This window comes from Meleagris gallopavo, chromosome 3 (assembly GCF_000146605.3).
Source record: "Meleagris gallopavo isolate NT-WF06-2002-E0010 breed Aviagen turkey brand Nicholas breeding stock chromosome 3, Turkey_5.1, whole genome shotgun sequence".
Classification (NCBI taxonomy): Eukaryota; Metazoa; Chordata; class Aves; order Galliformes; family Phasianidae; genus Meleagris; species Meleagris gallopavo.
The window spans coordinates 65,729,412-65,745,654 of NC_015013.2; the positions used below are offsets into that span (position 1 = coordinate 65,729,412).

Here is a 16,243-nt window from a genome sequence, read left to right on the forward strand (position 1 = left end):
TATTTTTTATTTCCATTCAGCCATTTTCAATTTACATTTACATTTACAATGGCTGAAACCATTTATAAGAAAACTTAGAAAAAAAAAAAAGAAGAAGAAGAAGGCTCTGGGAAGTTATTGGTGTGAACTTTCAGGGCTCTAAATTAAGGCCAGCCCAATTTTCCAATTAGGCAGCTTGATAGGCAAGATGACAAGCGCCGAGCAGCAGGGCAGGCTCTGAAGCGCGTTTTTATGGCCATTTCTCATGAGTACAGCAGCCTTTCTATACCCAACAGCTGAGGAGTGCACTTTCCCATGCCGTCAGGGGTGAGGAGGTTACGACTTCAGCATTGTGCCGGTTGTTTTTCACACAAGAACCCAGCGCGCCGCCGCTCGCTTGAAAGAGGCCAGCGGCCATGAAAGAGGGGCTCCCGGCCTCCCCGGCCTCCCGGCCTCCCGCGCCCGCCGCTCCAGCTTGCTTTAACCCACCGCTCTGCTGGGTGACCGGCGGGGCTAATTGGGAACAGGGACCTTTTTCAGAGCCGTTTAGGCTGTGAATGAAGCTCCAGCTCCCCGGAGGTGCAGCACACAGAGGGCCGCAGCCCAAGGTGCAAAGGGCGGGGAGGGAGGGCTTGGGGCCATGCTGCTCTTTCACAGCTCCTGCACTTGCCTCCTGGCTGCTTGCCTGGCAGAGGGAACATCCAGCCCTCGCCGTGCCCCATGATGGGCCTCAGGCAGCATGGCCCTGCCTGGCTGTCCCTGTACACTGGGATGAACGCAGCAGAGGGGACTGTCATGACGAAGTGAAGTCATAGAATCATAGAATCGTGGAATCATAGAATCACAGAATGGGCTGGGTTGAAAAGGACCACAATGATCATCTAGTTTCAACCCCCCTGCTATGTGCAGGGTCACCAACCACCAGACCAGGCTGCCCAGAGCCACATCCAACCTGGCCTTGAATGCCTCTAGGGATGGGGCATCCACAACCTCCTTGGGCAACTTGTTCCAGCGTGTCACCACCCTCTGTGTGAAAAACTTCCTCCTAATATCCAAGGTAAACCTCCCCTGTCTTTGTTAAAAATGTCTTTTTGGGGGTCACTTGAAGCAATTTAACTGCTAGGTCAGTGCTGGCTTGCAACAAGCCATGGGAACTCATGCAGGGGCTTTGGTGCAGATGCAGGCAACTGGTGAAGGCAGGAGGTAGCAGGGAGCAACAGGAGAGGACACCTGAAATATGAGCCCTTGGGCTGCTGTCGCTCTATCAAAACATCTCTGCAGCACAGCTGTGCCGGCTGCCAGAAGCTAGTGGCAAAGCACTGACACAACTGCACTTTGACACAGCGCAACTAAATCAAATTCCAAGTTGATGCACACTCTCACCACAGCATACGGGAGTCCAAATCTGAGGAAATCTGTTTGGCTGAACCTGCTCTCAGCTTGCACATATATGTAACAGGATTAAACCTGAAGGAACAATAACTGTAGTGAAAGAGGAGGATAGCAGTAGCCACATTTGCACTGTCACTGCAGGACAAGTGAAGGCCATGCTGAATAAAGAGCAAGTCAGCCTCCAGCATACACAGGAGGTACCAATTTCCACCTTAGCCACCAGAAAACCCTGATTCCCTGCAGCCCTTTAGCAACCAAACCCCAAAGAGACAACTATACCTACCCAGCTCAGGAGCTGAACATCTCTGCATCAGCAAAAGTAGTTCTAAGTTTTAAAAACTTTGACAAAGAAAAAGCAGCAGTTCAGAAAGAGTGGCAAAAGAAACAGAATGCCAACTTATCACAGGATGGCTGAGGTTGGCAGGGACCTTTGGAGGTCATCTGGGGGAGCCTCTTGTGCTTCAGTTTGTGCCCACTGCCCCTTGTCCTGGCATGGACACCACTGAATTGAGCCTGACCCCATCTTCTTTGCAACCTGCTCAGGGATTTATGGATATTGATGAGGTCCCTCTGAGCCTCCTGTTTTCCAGGTTGAGCTGCCCCAGCTCTCTCAGCCTCTCCTCGAAGGAGATGCTGCAGTCCCTTCATCATCTTAGTGGTCCTTTGCTGGACTCTCTCTCTCCAGCATGTCCATGTCTCTCCTGGGGAGCACAGAACTGGACACTGCACTTGAAGCTCATCAATGCTGAGGAGATGGAAAGATCATCTCCCTCAACCTGCTTTCAATACTTGGCCTAATGCAGCACAAGGGTGCCATCAGCCTTCTCAGAAGCAAAGGGCACACTGCTGGCTCATGCTCAACATAGCATCCATCAGAGCCCCAATGTCCTTTTCCATAAAGCTGTTTTCCAGCCAGTTGGTCTAAAGCATGTACAGGTGCACAGGTTCTTCTTTTGGGCCCTTTCTGAAAACAGGAATGACATTTTCTTTCCTCCAGTGCTCAGGAACTTCTTCAGGTTGCCACAGTTGTTCAAAGATGTTCAACACAATGTCCACATACTCATCTGCAAGGTAGGTCAGGCTGCATCCTGAACTTTATTCTCTGATGTCCCTGATTGTACATTTTGGTAATTGGCACATTAGATTTTCGCCTTCAACTTCAGTTAGTACTAAATCTTATTTGTATTCAGTTGAGTCATTATGAAGAGAAGATGACTGCTCCTCTGCCTGGTAATAAAAGTCTTACGGTCTTTAATTCTATTTTCTATGCTGCTGCACAGGGACCTTGAAACAACACAAGTTCCTCTGTGTGCCATGTTTTAAATCATGTCTACGGCTGAGAAGAAAAGCAAAGATGCCAACCACCAACAGTATCAAGTGAGATTTATAATATTAACTGAACTCTGTAACAAAAATGATTTCTTACACTTAAAAAAAAAAAAATCCATAACAAACTTGCTTTGTAAATCAAACCCTTAACGTTTCTCATTTGGCATCTTAACACCTTTTCAGTGTATCCCATCAGCAACATAGTCATTTCTTCTAACTTCTAAGCAAGCAAAAAGATGTCCAAAGTAATTTAAATATCTTTCCATTTTCAGAAGTTTGCCTGAAGTTGCCAGGCCGCTATAGCAACTACCCAAAAGGCTAAGGATGGCTTGGATCCACTTGCCCATAGAAAAGCAGCTCTCAGCTGCATGTCTCACCTGTGTGTAGCAAATGGGCTGAAATGCCACCAAATGGCCCATTTCCTTATCAGAGCTGCAGCACAGTGCACGAGCTTGCTTCATTCTGATCGAACAGGATACAAGCCAGAAGGAAACAAGAACACTTGGGAGTATTTAAGGACTTACTGATGTTAGTCTAATGCAGTCACGGGAGGGATAATATTTGTTTTGGGTTATGGCCAGATGACAATTAATGGTCTCATGTGGGTAGTCTAGACCCTTCATACGTGATAAACACTTCCCCAGAATGCACAATTTACTAAAAGGCACATGTAGAGTACATGCTTGCACCCAGCAGAAATGCTCTCTAGACAGACTGGAAAGCTTTCCTGGCATAAGGGAATAATGATGCCAGAGAAAAGGTTGAACAATGATTTGCCTCAGTTAGAAATGGGACAGTAATAAGAAATGAGGAGGAGCCCCAGCTTTACAGAATGCCCCAAAGAACACATTAAGTATTCTTTTCTTCAGAAACAAGTTCAGTGGCAAAGCTTTGGTGGGAAGATGCTAATTTGCTCTTGGTAGCAGGCCTGATTTTTTCAGTGTTTCCCTTTTTCTCCATCTTATCACCTTAAGGCCTCAAATATGAAAGGGCAGACAGGCCCAGGAGATTTACCAGGTCCTGTCATGGCACATTAGTCATCAAAAGAGCATTTAACTATTTTCATTTTTCTTCCAAATCTACACCATAAGAAAGTTATTCTGTTTTCCTAGTGCATATAAGGTGTTTTGATGTTTAATTCCTAAAATAAAAGGAAAAAAAAATCAGAAAAAATTACTATGTCCTTCTAAATAACACAGTATTTCGTCAACTAAAATCCAGACTGGCTGTGGTTCCGTTTTTATGGAAGCTAATACCTCTCATACATACATCTGTAAGAGCACTGCAAGTGCTCAGGTGTTGTACATCCATGGAACAAGAAGTGAATGTGGGGTAGGGAGAAGTTCATGTGCACTTCAGTTGCAGGCCTAGAAAGTGACCTCATGGCAAAATGCGTGGGAACATCTGGAGCTGCATACCAGTGAAGCTTGGTACCTAATGCAGCTGCTTGCTGCTGAACCACACTGCACACCAATGTCCGTATGAATGTAGGGCACTGGGTGGGGGTGGGACATGGAGGCTGAGGAGGCGACCATCTCTCCTCTGCTGAGGATGAGTTCCATGCTGTTCTCTCATCATTCAGTATGACATCGGAGTGTAACTTTTACACTGCACCAAGTATAAATTACAACTACTTGAAGTGGATCCATCATGGTTATCCACATTTGTCATTTTAGAGATGCGGGTGTGACACAAACCAGTACTTGATGGGAGTGGAATGGAGGACAGATTATCACTTTACTGAAGTGGGGTCTGTGTTGCTACCCAAGAATTTTCCAAGGAGAAACAAACCTTAAACACTTCCAAAAGTCAAGATTCTTCCAGGAAAGAAGCCTCTGAAAAATACATCAAAGAGCTAACATCAAGTGTCTTCTGAGCTGCAGAATCCAAAAGATGAATTTTAGTAGTTATCTTTCAACAGCCATCTGACTGGTGCTTCAGAAGAAGAAACATAAAATGCTCTGTAGAGAAAATCCTGATTTTGCAGTCCTATGAACATAGTCAGATGTGATAAGACCTTCACTTATGCTGGCCTAAGAATTCTCAGCAGAATGATGTGCTTCCACATACAACTAAGTGCATGTCCTTATGTCCCAATGTCTCAGTACATTGAATCAGCAGCATTTACTGAGTTCATGCTGATAACACGCTTAGTATACTTGAGAAGAATATTCCCAGCAATGCTGGGATCCAGGCACGATGCCACAGCAACTGGTGGGATAGCTTTTATCCTTCCTTTCTGTTGGTAGAAATGAGTATTCTCAAGTATGAAATAATGACCTCCAAAAAAAAGATACGTGCAAGAGGTCTATGCAAAGCCATTCAGGAATCCATAATATGTGGATAAGGAGACATGACTGTGCACTGTTCTGTGGGAATGGGTTGTATGAATACTTTTGTGCATTCAGAAGCAGAAAAAGTAAAAGAAAAGGAGCAAAAAGATTGTGCAAAAAGAGGGAACACCTGGGGGTAAGTGGGCAACTAGCAGAAAAGGGGGCTGCATTTGATGTCATTCTGTGGGGATGGCACTACAAATATCTGATTGCGTTGTCCACTTCTGCTCTGCTACGAGAGTTGAGTAAAAGCTGAGAATATCATGGCTGTTCTGTCATGACTAATATTGGTGATACCTTAGTTTGCACTAATGACATGCAGTCTATGCATGTTCTTGGCGTATGTAGGTATTCCAGAACAAAACAAACTGCCCACAACAAAGACATTTCAGGATTCCCTAGTCTATCATTGTGATTCTTTATGTGGGAGCTGTACAAAACCAAGGCAATGTATAATGGGCATAGGCAACCCCAAGCAGAGGCTCATCTAAAAAGCTCATTTTGAAAAAGCAAATTATACTTTTAGCAACTACTACAGTGTTTAAAAGTCATCCTTTTTGATACCCTGTTGTAAAGCCAGCTTTAACTTCATAGGATGTCCCCAGAAAGTTAACACATGTATCTCCTAAATGTCCTTGTTGAAAGTTGATCAAGTAAGGGTGAGTTACTCGAAAGGATTTCTCTTTGATATTTTAAATCCTTTCTGGCTCCTTAAAAAGGCCTTCTTTCCCTACTTCAGTGGTATCTGAAGGCTAACACCCAACCACAGAATCATAGAATCATACAAAGATTCTAAAGATTCTACAACCCTCTGCAGGTTCATTGAGATGAGCGAGCAAATTACTGCAACAAAAGCAGCTCATACTTCTTGCTTCCTCTTTTACTTGGACCCCTGCTTATTTTAGAAATACAACCTCAGTTTGCAAAACTATAAAAATGACCTGTGAAAACAAATCCATTCCCTTCAGAACTATCACGCATTTTCCATGTGATTCCTTGCAGTAATTTGAGCAAACAAATACCTTATATTACAGCATTCTTCTTGACAGATCATGCATGAGAAGTGCTTTAGAGACTTTCAGTAGCCTGCACTTAAAACTCTCTTCTCATTACAAATAGCCACAGGTAGAAACGGAATTTTGTTTCTTCTGTAAAATTTTTCTTCCGGGTAGAGGAATCAGGAGGAATCAAACTACTTGGCAACTGAGGCTGTGGAACTAGATACAAAAAGCTTTGCTTTCCCTTTTCCTTTCATATGCTATTAGATGAAAGAAGAAACAAAGACAACCTTTAAAGAAAATGACAATGCTTTTGGAAAAGATTTCTAAACAGATTACAGCCTCTATGTCCTGAATTTTCTTGGACCACGAGAACACTTCTGGAGTTTGGGAGGCAAAGCTGACCACCAGGCCAGCTACAATTTAACTGAATGACTTCCAGCTGCTGCTTTCTGATGCTATCTCATCCAAGTTTCTCAAAGATCTCAACAATGAAAGAGGTATCTGAGTTGCAGCAGCCTGCAGCTGGCTCTCTGCTATCCTGCTTGTCCGGGGACCCCTTCTCTTTCTTGATGTGACTGAAATATCATTCAGTGGTTAAGTTGTAAAACTGACCTGCCCTCAGCACATCTGCTAGGATCTATACAGATCTATACAGATCTACACACACCTACACAGATTACAAATGACTGTGCAGAATTCAGACCTGAGTACACCAGAAATCAAAAATGGTCTTTGATATCAAAACCACAGTATGGTTCTTTGTGCATTCAAATACTCATTATATTTACCTTAACTATACTTGCAGAAATCTAAGGCATTTGGCCTACTACGTTGAAACATGTTGTTTGGCCCTTTTTTTTTTTTAATTTACATTAACAACCAGAGAAAATTTACTAACATGCCTTGGAAATGAGAAAACAAATTAAAGCAATGAATAACCTCTATTCCTTAATGCAAATGGAGATAAAATAATGATGTAATATAACGAAGACAAAGACTAATATCTGCAGTAAATATCCTGCACTGTAACTTGGAAATGAGGAACCCTTAACGCTGTTCTGCATGAAGCACCAGGAAGGAGCACAGCAACAGGAAGCACAACGCCTCAGATCAACATCCAGTTGGGATGAGAAGACTAACATTCAACTACTAGTACCTGAAGAAGTTTAGTTAATCTTCGACATTTAAATGCAAAGGCAAATAGCTAGAAAGATGAGTGAATAAAAAATGAGCAAGAATCGGGTACAATGTGCTCATTGTCTTTTATTGATCTCACTATTTACATAACCAACCGGAAAGAAACTTTTTGTTCCTCTCCCAAGGGTACATTTCATTTGTATAACTTGCTCTAAAGCACAAAGTAGATTTATTTACGTGAAATTTACCCCTTTTGCTTTGTTTGCTTGCTTTCCACAAGCCCTAAAAGCACCGCGTCAGCTTCCAACAAAGTCGTATCAGTCGTTGCACCCAGGAACCGAGATGTGAGTTCAAGATCCAGCAGTCTCAGGCGCACTCGGGATCCTCTCTGATACTTGCTGCAAAGAAAAGGGGAGAAGAGGAAAAAGGTCAGTTTTGTTAAACAACGGTCTTGCATCTCCTTACAGCTGCTCTCCTGCCTGCAGACTGAAGTAGCAGCCCCATAGCAAACGTATGTTGTAATGGAGTTTAAGTCTGAACCAAAATGCATCAGCGCTAAAAAGGTGAATTTCTGGTGTAAAGATAAACTAAACACGGAGTTTCTCAAAAACATCACTGTTTAGTTGTATGTCTCTTTTCCTTTCATGCATACAGTCTTTGTCGAGCCTCACCTGCCACTGAAACTGTTTTCACCAAGAGGAAAGACAAATACTAGATGGAAAAGCTTTACATACTCAATGACTCAAAAATTAAGTTGATACACATTAATAACTCTATGCAGGAATCTGCTGAGACTTACTCAGTAACACTGCAGAGCCTCTCCTCCTTGATTAATCCTGCCCAAGGAAGAGAAGACACTACCAAATCTGACTGAAGAGCAGTTATTATAGAGGAAATTGTGTTTTCTATCAGGGTATTTTACTTTACTATCTGGTATCATGCATACAATTATCTGAGGGCAACGCATAATTGAAGCGCAGGACAAGTCATCATTAGGTCAGTGGTGACACTGCTATTATCAAGAAAGCGTAACGCCAGATAACTGCAGCTAATATTTCTAACTTTGGACCTCAGGCAAGAAAATTTCTCATCACAGTCTCTCTTCTAAAGCTGAACCCCACAACTATTGCCCTGCCTACAGAGTTGTATTTACTTTTTCTTTTTTTTTTCTTCTTTTGTTTGCCCTTTAAGTCATGGAATTACAGAATACACTGGAGCTGGAAGGGACCCACAAGGATCACAGAGTCCAACTGCTGGCTCCACTCAGCACCACCCAAAATCCAAACCCCATGTCTGAGAGCACTGCCCAAACGCTCCCTGAACTCCGGCACTCAGGCCGTGCCCACTGCCCTGTGCAGCCCGTTCCATGCCCACCGCCCTCCGGTGCAGAACCTGTCCCTGACCCCCAGCCACCCCTCCCCTGATGCAGCTCCGTGCCGTTCCCTTGGGCCCTGTCGCTGTCACACAGAGCAGAGCTCAGCGCTGCCTCTGCGTTCCGCTCAACACACTCGAAACACCCATCTACTTTCTTAAAAAATCCATAAAATTGAAGACATCTATTTGCCCAAAATGTGAGTAAAAACTGTTGTGGTGAAGATATGGCACAGCTACCAAAGCCAGAGAACATTGTATGAGGGGTATGATCAATATCAAAAGAGAACAGTTTCACAAGTGATAGTAATCCATGAAAGCTAACATGTGACATTTAAGAATCATAATATAAAGGCAAAACAAAATGAAAAGACAATGCTTAAGACCCCTAAGGATGGAAAGTATCCGCCGGGACTTGCTTGGCTCCGTTAAAAGAGAATGTTCCCCAAAGACGTCAGGACGTTTTGAGATAAGGTGAAGAAAGAGAAAAAATTCTCAATACTTCCCGCAGCCAATGTCTGAAGAGCCTTAAATGAAGATACCTGCTGGTTAGTGATTTTTACTATTTGGGAAAAATGGGTGAAATCTATAGAAAATTCTCTAGTATTAATCCAAACTCTACCTTCTTTGACAGCTGCTGGCTAGATGGGGTGCCTTAACATCCAACCATCAAGCTACCCTGATCCCTAACACTATCTTTGGCATAGATAACCACACCTGTCTGCCTTTATCGATGAGTGTGAGTAGTGGATGAAGCATGAGAGAAGGCAAACAGGCTAGAAATGAAGGGTGCATTAAGAAGAGCGTGTCCAGCAGGTCGAGGGAGGTGATCCTCCCCCTCTACTCTGCCCTGGTAAGGCCTCATCTGGAGTACTGTGTCCAGTTCTGGGCTCCCCAGTACAAAAAAGACAGGGATCTCTTGGAAAGAGTCCAGCGGAGAGCCACAAAGATGGTGAAGGGCCTGGAGCATCTCCCCTATGAAGAAAGGCTAAGTGAACTGGGTCTGTTTAGCCTTGAGAAAAGACGACTGAGAGGGGACCTGATCCAGGTTTATAAATATCTGAGGTGTGGCGGCCATAGCGGTGAGGCCAGTCTCTTTTCAGTGGTACGTGGAGACAGGAGGAGGGGAAACAGACATTAAGCTGCAGCATAGGAAGTTTTGCACAAATGTGTGTAAGAACTTCTTCACGGTGAGGGTGATGGAGCACTGGAACAGGCTGCCCAGGGAGATTGTGGAGTCTCCTTCTCTGGAGATATTCAAGTCTCGCCTGGACGCCTACCTGTGCGACCTGGTGTAGGGAACCTGCTTTGGCAGGGGGGTTGGTCTCCATGATCTCTAGAGCTCCCTTCCAACCCCTACAATTCTGTGAAACTGTATACAGAGTAGAGCCATACAAGATTCACTGAAAAGTAGACGGTACATTAAATCATTAAAGCCTGAGTGATACTACATTCAGAGCCATGAACTGCAGCATTCTGTGCTGGTTTTGGAAGATGAAGGATATGTTTCCAACCTACTGAAACTTAATACTAGAAGTAGTGGGCTTGTGACAAATGTTAAGAGACCAGTAATCCCTCTGCCTTTTGCTTTCTCCCTTCCACAAGGAAAGCAGCTCACCAACAGTGTAAAGTAGTTGTGAAACTGTTCAGAGTCCAACACTTTTCTAAGCAATATTGAATTGAATGAGGCTTAGAATGGAATTGGACATCCTCACTATATTTGGCAGTGCAAAGCAAAGCAAATACTGAGTTACATATCTCTAACTAGAATACAAAATATTACTTTCATTGTTCAACAGCTCCTTTTGGTTTGTTTGCTAGTCTATAGGAGTGTTTCACAGAATAGATGGAATTATTTTATTCTTACCAAAACTTTAAAAAGTGCTATTCAGATTCAGAAAAGCCAATGAAGGAAAGCTGTGCAGAAACTGTACTTCTCAGAATTCATGAATAAATTAGATTTAATAAAACATATTAAGCACAACACCCCCATTTTAGTATTACAAAAACTTTGTAAGGAGAGTTTGTGAGGAGAGTTTATACAGGACTCTCCTCAAGTTTTCAGACATGACTTTTGCATATATCTGTAAGGAAAATCCAAGCAACTCTACTTTTGTAAAAAAAACACTACAATCCAGATTACCTTAATCATGCTAAACTCATCTATTAAAGAACATTTTCCAGTCATAGCACATCTGATTACAGAGATCCTGAAGAACATCACTTTAAGAAGCTGACACGACTGCCAATTTGTGTGAATATAAACATTTAGGCTTATGACAGATGTCCGCTGGAGCTAAAGCACTTTAGAATAAACAAGAAGTTGTAGATAAAATAGAAAGAGCAATACAACTTGCAGTGGTGGTCTATCCACCACATTTAGGACAAGATGAAATAATAGGTTGCTCTATGTAGAGTAATCATATTCTATCCACGAAAGTATTATCCTAAAACAGATAAAACTAGACTACATTTAAAGCAAATGCTTTAAGCAGGACCCAGAAACAAAGCAGGCATTTCATTATTTTCAGAAACTGTGTCCTAGTAGATGCAGATCACCAACGTAAAAGGAAAGAAGCTGTCTACTCCATTCTGCAAAAGGACTTGCTTTATTTTTGAGTAACAATGCTGGAATTCAAGACCATCCTATCTCATGACCATCAGCAGGAACCACTAACCATCGCCCAACCCCCGCGTGAGGAGCTTGTCAAGGATGCACATGTTTTTCCTCTACTACTTCTTAGTGGCAGGTGAAAGTATTAAATTCACTTTGAAGCAAAGAAAATTTACTTGCATATATATGTATATGCAAGGTATGGTAATATGCTAAAAATTCTTTTGCAAGTAGTCAAATCTTTCCCTACTTCTGTATGACTTTTTTATAAAACTGTCATTAGAAGAGAATGACAGAACTGAATTCATTGAGATAAAGCACATGGGATAGGTATTTCATTCGGACCCTTATATCCTACAACACTTCTACACATAACACGCATCCACATGAGAAAGCATTTATTTTCTCTGCCTCCTCCTAAATGGCACTATCCCAGAGCGCAGCTGTTCTCTGAATCCCCTTGCTATCAATCATACTTTATCAACATCCGAACCACCTAGGAGCAGCTTCTTTTTAAAAACAATACCCAATTTTCTCGCACAGACATACTCCAAAATATAAACGCACACTGAGAGCTTAAAGCCAACCTATTCTTTTCCACTAATAATCCTTTCCTGACAAGAGCTATCATCTTTAACTCTTTGAGAACGTCAGTTGTGCCTGGAGATACTCCAGCTAGCACCCAGCCTGAGGTAGGAACTCACCATAGCTGGTACCAAGCCACGATCCCGACCCAGGCCAGCACTGGTAGTGATGTGGGCACCCATTTGAAGTACTCACCAGAAACCTTCACCTAAAATTAAGCCATGGATCAAAGTGTTCCAAAAAGCTTTCTGCAGTTTGAACAAGTACTCGCAGGCTTCTCTCCATCTGTTCTGGAGTGGGCAAAATGCTGGGAATAAAGGCACACCTCTCCTCAAGTGTCCATTTACAGAGTATGACTTAAGTTGGAGGTAACTCAAATAATTGTTTCAGTGCTTTTTCTTTAGACTGTCACGGAGAACAAATTTGAGAACCGAGTAGAAAAATCTTCTTTGAACAGTAAGACTATGCAACCATACATCACCGATGTATTAAATATGTAGGAGCACTGACAAAACTCACAGTGGAGCTTTGATAGCACTGCTTGCATTCCTTAAAGACACTTTAGAAGCAAATTAAAAAATAAACATTTATGTCCTTTTATTCCATAAAGTAGTGTGGTGTTGTTTTTTTCTCTGACAGTACAGAAGCACAGTTTGTGCTTTTAAACCCAAGCAACATGGCAGCTTCCTTGTGACTAACTAGAGCTTCTTTATGGCCACCTGGTCCCTACCCTAATTCTTTCCCCTTTCCACCAAAGCTTTACATCTCTTAAAATCTTAATAAATTGAAGGAAACATTCCCCAAATCCCAGATCTCTTCAGTCAAGACTTTCAGGTTATAATTTTCACAAAGTAAGTCATTTTAATATGTCCCCTTAAAACGTATTTATAAACTACCATGACAAGAAACAAAAAGATGTATCTTTACACCATGAGATTGAAGGGGAAGGGTATAGCATGGTGTATTTCAGCTCTTGCTAACTTTCAAGAACGCTGGGGAAGGAAATGTTATTTTTTAATATCTAAGTCATTTCAGGCTACAGCAAAGGAGTTAACTTAGAAAGCAATGAGCATGTGAAAATAAGGAGACTGTAACAGAAAAATATTTTTTGATCATAATTACACTGTTTGCTACCAGGAAAATGGGAGAGCAGCTTTGCAGGTATGCAATTTCACATGTTGAGGAAGCATCCTCATTACTAAACAGCATCAAGAATTTTATTCAAACACTAAATTATAGGTGCAAACATTAAAGTGTTTTGTTAAACTACCTAATATTTAATATTGCTTGTGATCTCAAATTAGCAAGCAGTCCTTTTTCCATTAAAACTACTCAAGTTATTATTTTAAAGTTCAAAGCAACAAATGTTTTATTCTGGAGAAAGGTGCTTCAAACAGAATACGGTTACAGAAATAGTTCAGTCCCAAGGGGTCTTCCCTACTATTTCTCATTTTAAAAATTCACTCACAGGTATCCTCTGTTCCTTGTCATGAAAATGCAGGGCTGCAATTTTGAAACACAAAGGGAGAATTTTAGCTTACATTCCTTCTATGTTACTACTGTTTTTCAATTTCCACTGCTTTCTTTTGGAACGATAAGTGGTGAAATTCAAAGCTAAATGAAATATTTAGGGTGAACTACAACCATTTTTGCCCATCATCCATTCTTCCACATCACCCATCCCACTTCATAAACCTGCCTGTCTGAAGGGAACAGGAAAACAGCTATTAAACCTGCCCTATATTGAGGGCATTGATTTAGAGAATTTGATTTTTGTTCGTTTTTAACATTTCCTGACACATTCTAGCTTTCCAAAAGTGAAATCAAAGGAATCCCTGGATTACCTTCCTTGCAAAACGTATTTTAAAATGCACTTCATATCACATCAGAGACGAATGCCACAACCTTTTCTCTATGGCAAGTGAGGAAAGTTAGGACAAAAGAAACTTGCAAAAAGTGGCTGCTGTCATCTGAGAATGTGCATCAGGTACGTTATGGTTTCATGAAATAATTTATGCCAGTTACTTTGTCAGTCTATAACATAAAACGTATCTTTTAACTTGAGTGGAAACATCATTCCAAAAGAATAGAACTAAAGAAATCTGAATCTTTCACTCAGATCATTACATTTTTTCTCCTGTTTAAACAATGTAATGAACTATTTTGATTAAAAATAAATAAATCATAACTTATAAAATGCTAAAAAAAATTAAAGATTATTGTATGCTTTGGTGTATTAAATATACTAATTTAGACTACAAAATATTAAAAAGCATAGCTTATAGGCACCAGAAGTTCAGCAAACTGCTTAGAAGATGAAAGAAAAAGGAATCCAGGAAAAAGATTCCATGAAGCATGCTCTAGCAGACACTCTTCTGTCCATCTTTCCGCAACTGATCCCTATCACAGTTTCTGTCCCTTTCCTCCCCCATGCTGGGAACTACTCTTCATGTTCTAAGTCTTCAGCCCTCCAAATCGTGACCAGTTTCCACAAGTCTGATTTTTGTGTTCCTCTACAAATATGCAGTCTTGATCTTTCTCTCAGACTCACTGTTTCCCTAACCACATCCTCAGCTGATCCCTGTCTCCCTAGGATCTCTGACGAAGTGTTCCCATGTTTCTTCTGTCCAGGGAAGAACTATGAGGTATTTTCTCCGGTCCTCTCTTACTTTGCATCTTCTTCTTCTTTTTCTTACAATGCTTCTCAGTTTTCTCAGCCAATTCCAGTCCCATTGCACCAGCAATCCTGACAGGTCTTTCACAAGGGATTAAAAACAGTAGGTTTTGATGAACCAGACAGACGCTGTTTTTTGAAAATTCAAATCAGGCTGTTTTTCCCCCTTACTTTCTGGGTAATGACACAAGCTATGGGAACAATGGCACTGCATTTAAAAACCTGCTCAAACTTGGTGCTCAACCCTCAAGGTTTGTACAGCTTGGAGAAGCTGACACACAGGAAAAACATCAGCAAGCCAGGATAATTCTCGTACTGTCAGCAGGTTTTTGCAGACATATCTTCCAATCCTGCTCCCATCTGAGCTGATAGTAAGTAATTCCCACACCCTTCCTTTGTCTTTAAAGTCCACTGTCGCTATAAACCAGATCTACTTTCTCCTAGAAGTTTGATGCAAAAGATGGGTGAGGAAGCTAGAATGGCTTACTGGTGGCAGAGTGCTCACACATAGAAAATGGAGTTGCTGAAAGAGATACCTGAATCTCCAGTTGCATGTGAATCCAACTTTATAGATGGGAAAGGGGCTAAAGAGGGGGAAGTTTGGGCACTAATGATTTTGGGGCCTCTATGAAGGGAAAATACTCAGAGAAATACCGGGAGGTGAGAGTGGTGTCTGGAGGAGGTGCAAACTGAGGAATACAACTTTGGAGAATGAGAGTGATGTTTTCGGGGAACGCTGGGTTAGTAAGAATTGCTGTGTCTGAGAGAAAACAGAGAAGGATGGATGGAGCTACCATTTGGTTCTCCTTAATCAAGCAGCTAGGCCACATGCTGAGGACTGCTCTGCCAAGGGACTGCTGGAAAGTACCAGCCTCTTCCATGAAGCTCCCTATTCCCATACCTTGCCCAGCTCTCTTTTTGGCTGTCGGGACCTACATAATAGTACCATCCATAACAACTACCCTCTGGTTTGCCCAGTCACTTTTACCATGACTTACACACACAACAATTGGTCTGTAAGATGCAGACTGCACAGACATACACAAGTCACTCAAAGAAGAAGGAACAGAAGATTTTAGCTATGAATATCTGACAGATTAATGTCATGGTAAAAGACTGAGAAAACTGACAATAGGAAAATGAGATCACGAAGGGAGAAAGTACTACTCTAACAACAGCCTCACAATTTTCACTGCACACAAATTATCCTGAAGCATCATGGAGTGTGCAGATCTTGAATGCATACCTGCATTTAAATACAAGAGAACACTACTCACATTTAAACACGCTAAGTAACACTTTTTAAAGTTTCAATTACTTGTTAGTGTCCCTTTAATCCGAATGTCTCAAGAACAATCTCAGCTACTTATATTATGAATAAACAATACAAATACAGAACAGATTTTCTGATGAAAAAGAGGTCATGATGCTCCTGTAAAAGGGACATTTTCAGATTCCGTCAGGAACATTTCTTTGCATGCTAACACTTGCATTATTCATTCAAATGCTTTCACAGTTAATAAAAGCCTATTCAGAGACAACATGAAAATCTTACTGGGGAGTGGCACCTTATAAATACGAATGCTTTGACACTGTCAGTTCAATTTTCAAGAACTGGCAATGAAGAGTGTGAAGCATGGGGTAAAAATACTTATAAAAACCAGCAGAATGCCATGCAGCTGTCTCAGAAAACCCAGTATTTGATGGTTTCTCTTTCTGCTAAAAATAACCACTATAAGAGAAATAGAGCTGGAGAGGGACGTTTTGCAAAAAGTGTTTCAGATTTAAAAAAAAAATGTATTTCACAAAGCATATGAAACAGAACAGG

General features: G+C 41.6%; 1 protein-coding gene across 1 annotated transcript in view; it reads right to left on the minus strand.

The window, feature by feature from the left end:
* Positions 1 to 7,272: 7,272 nt before the first annotated feature.
* Positions 7,273 to 16,243, minus strand: part of MRPS28 (mitochondrial ribosomal protein S28) — a 70,395-nt gene continuing 61,424 nt past the window's right edge. The window contains exon 4 of the mRNA XM_031552963.1: positions 7,273 to 7,569. Coding sequence (XP_031408823.1) covers positions 7,416 to 7,569 — 154 coding nt within the window. The 3' untranslated portion in view covers positions 7,273 to 7,415. The remainder of the gene's footprint in view (positions 7,570 to 16,243) is intronic.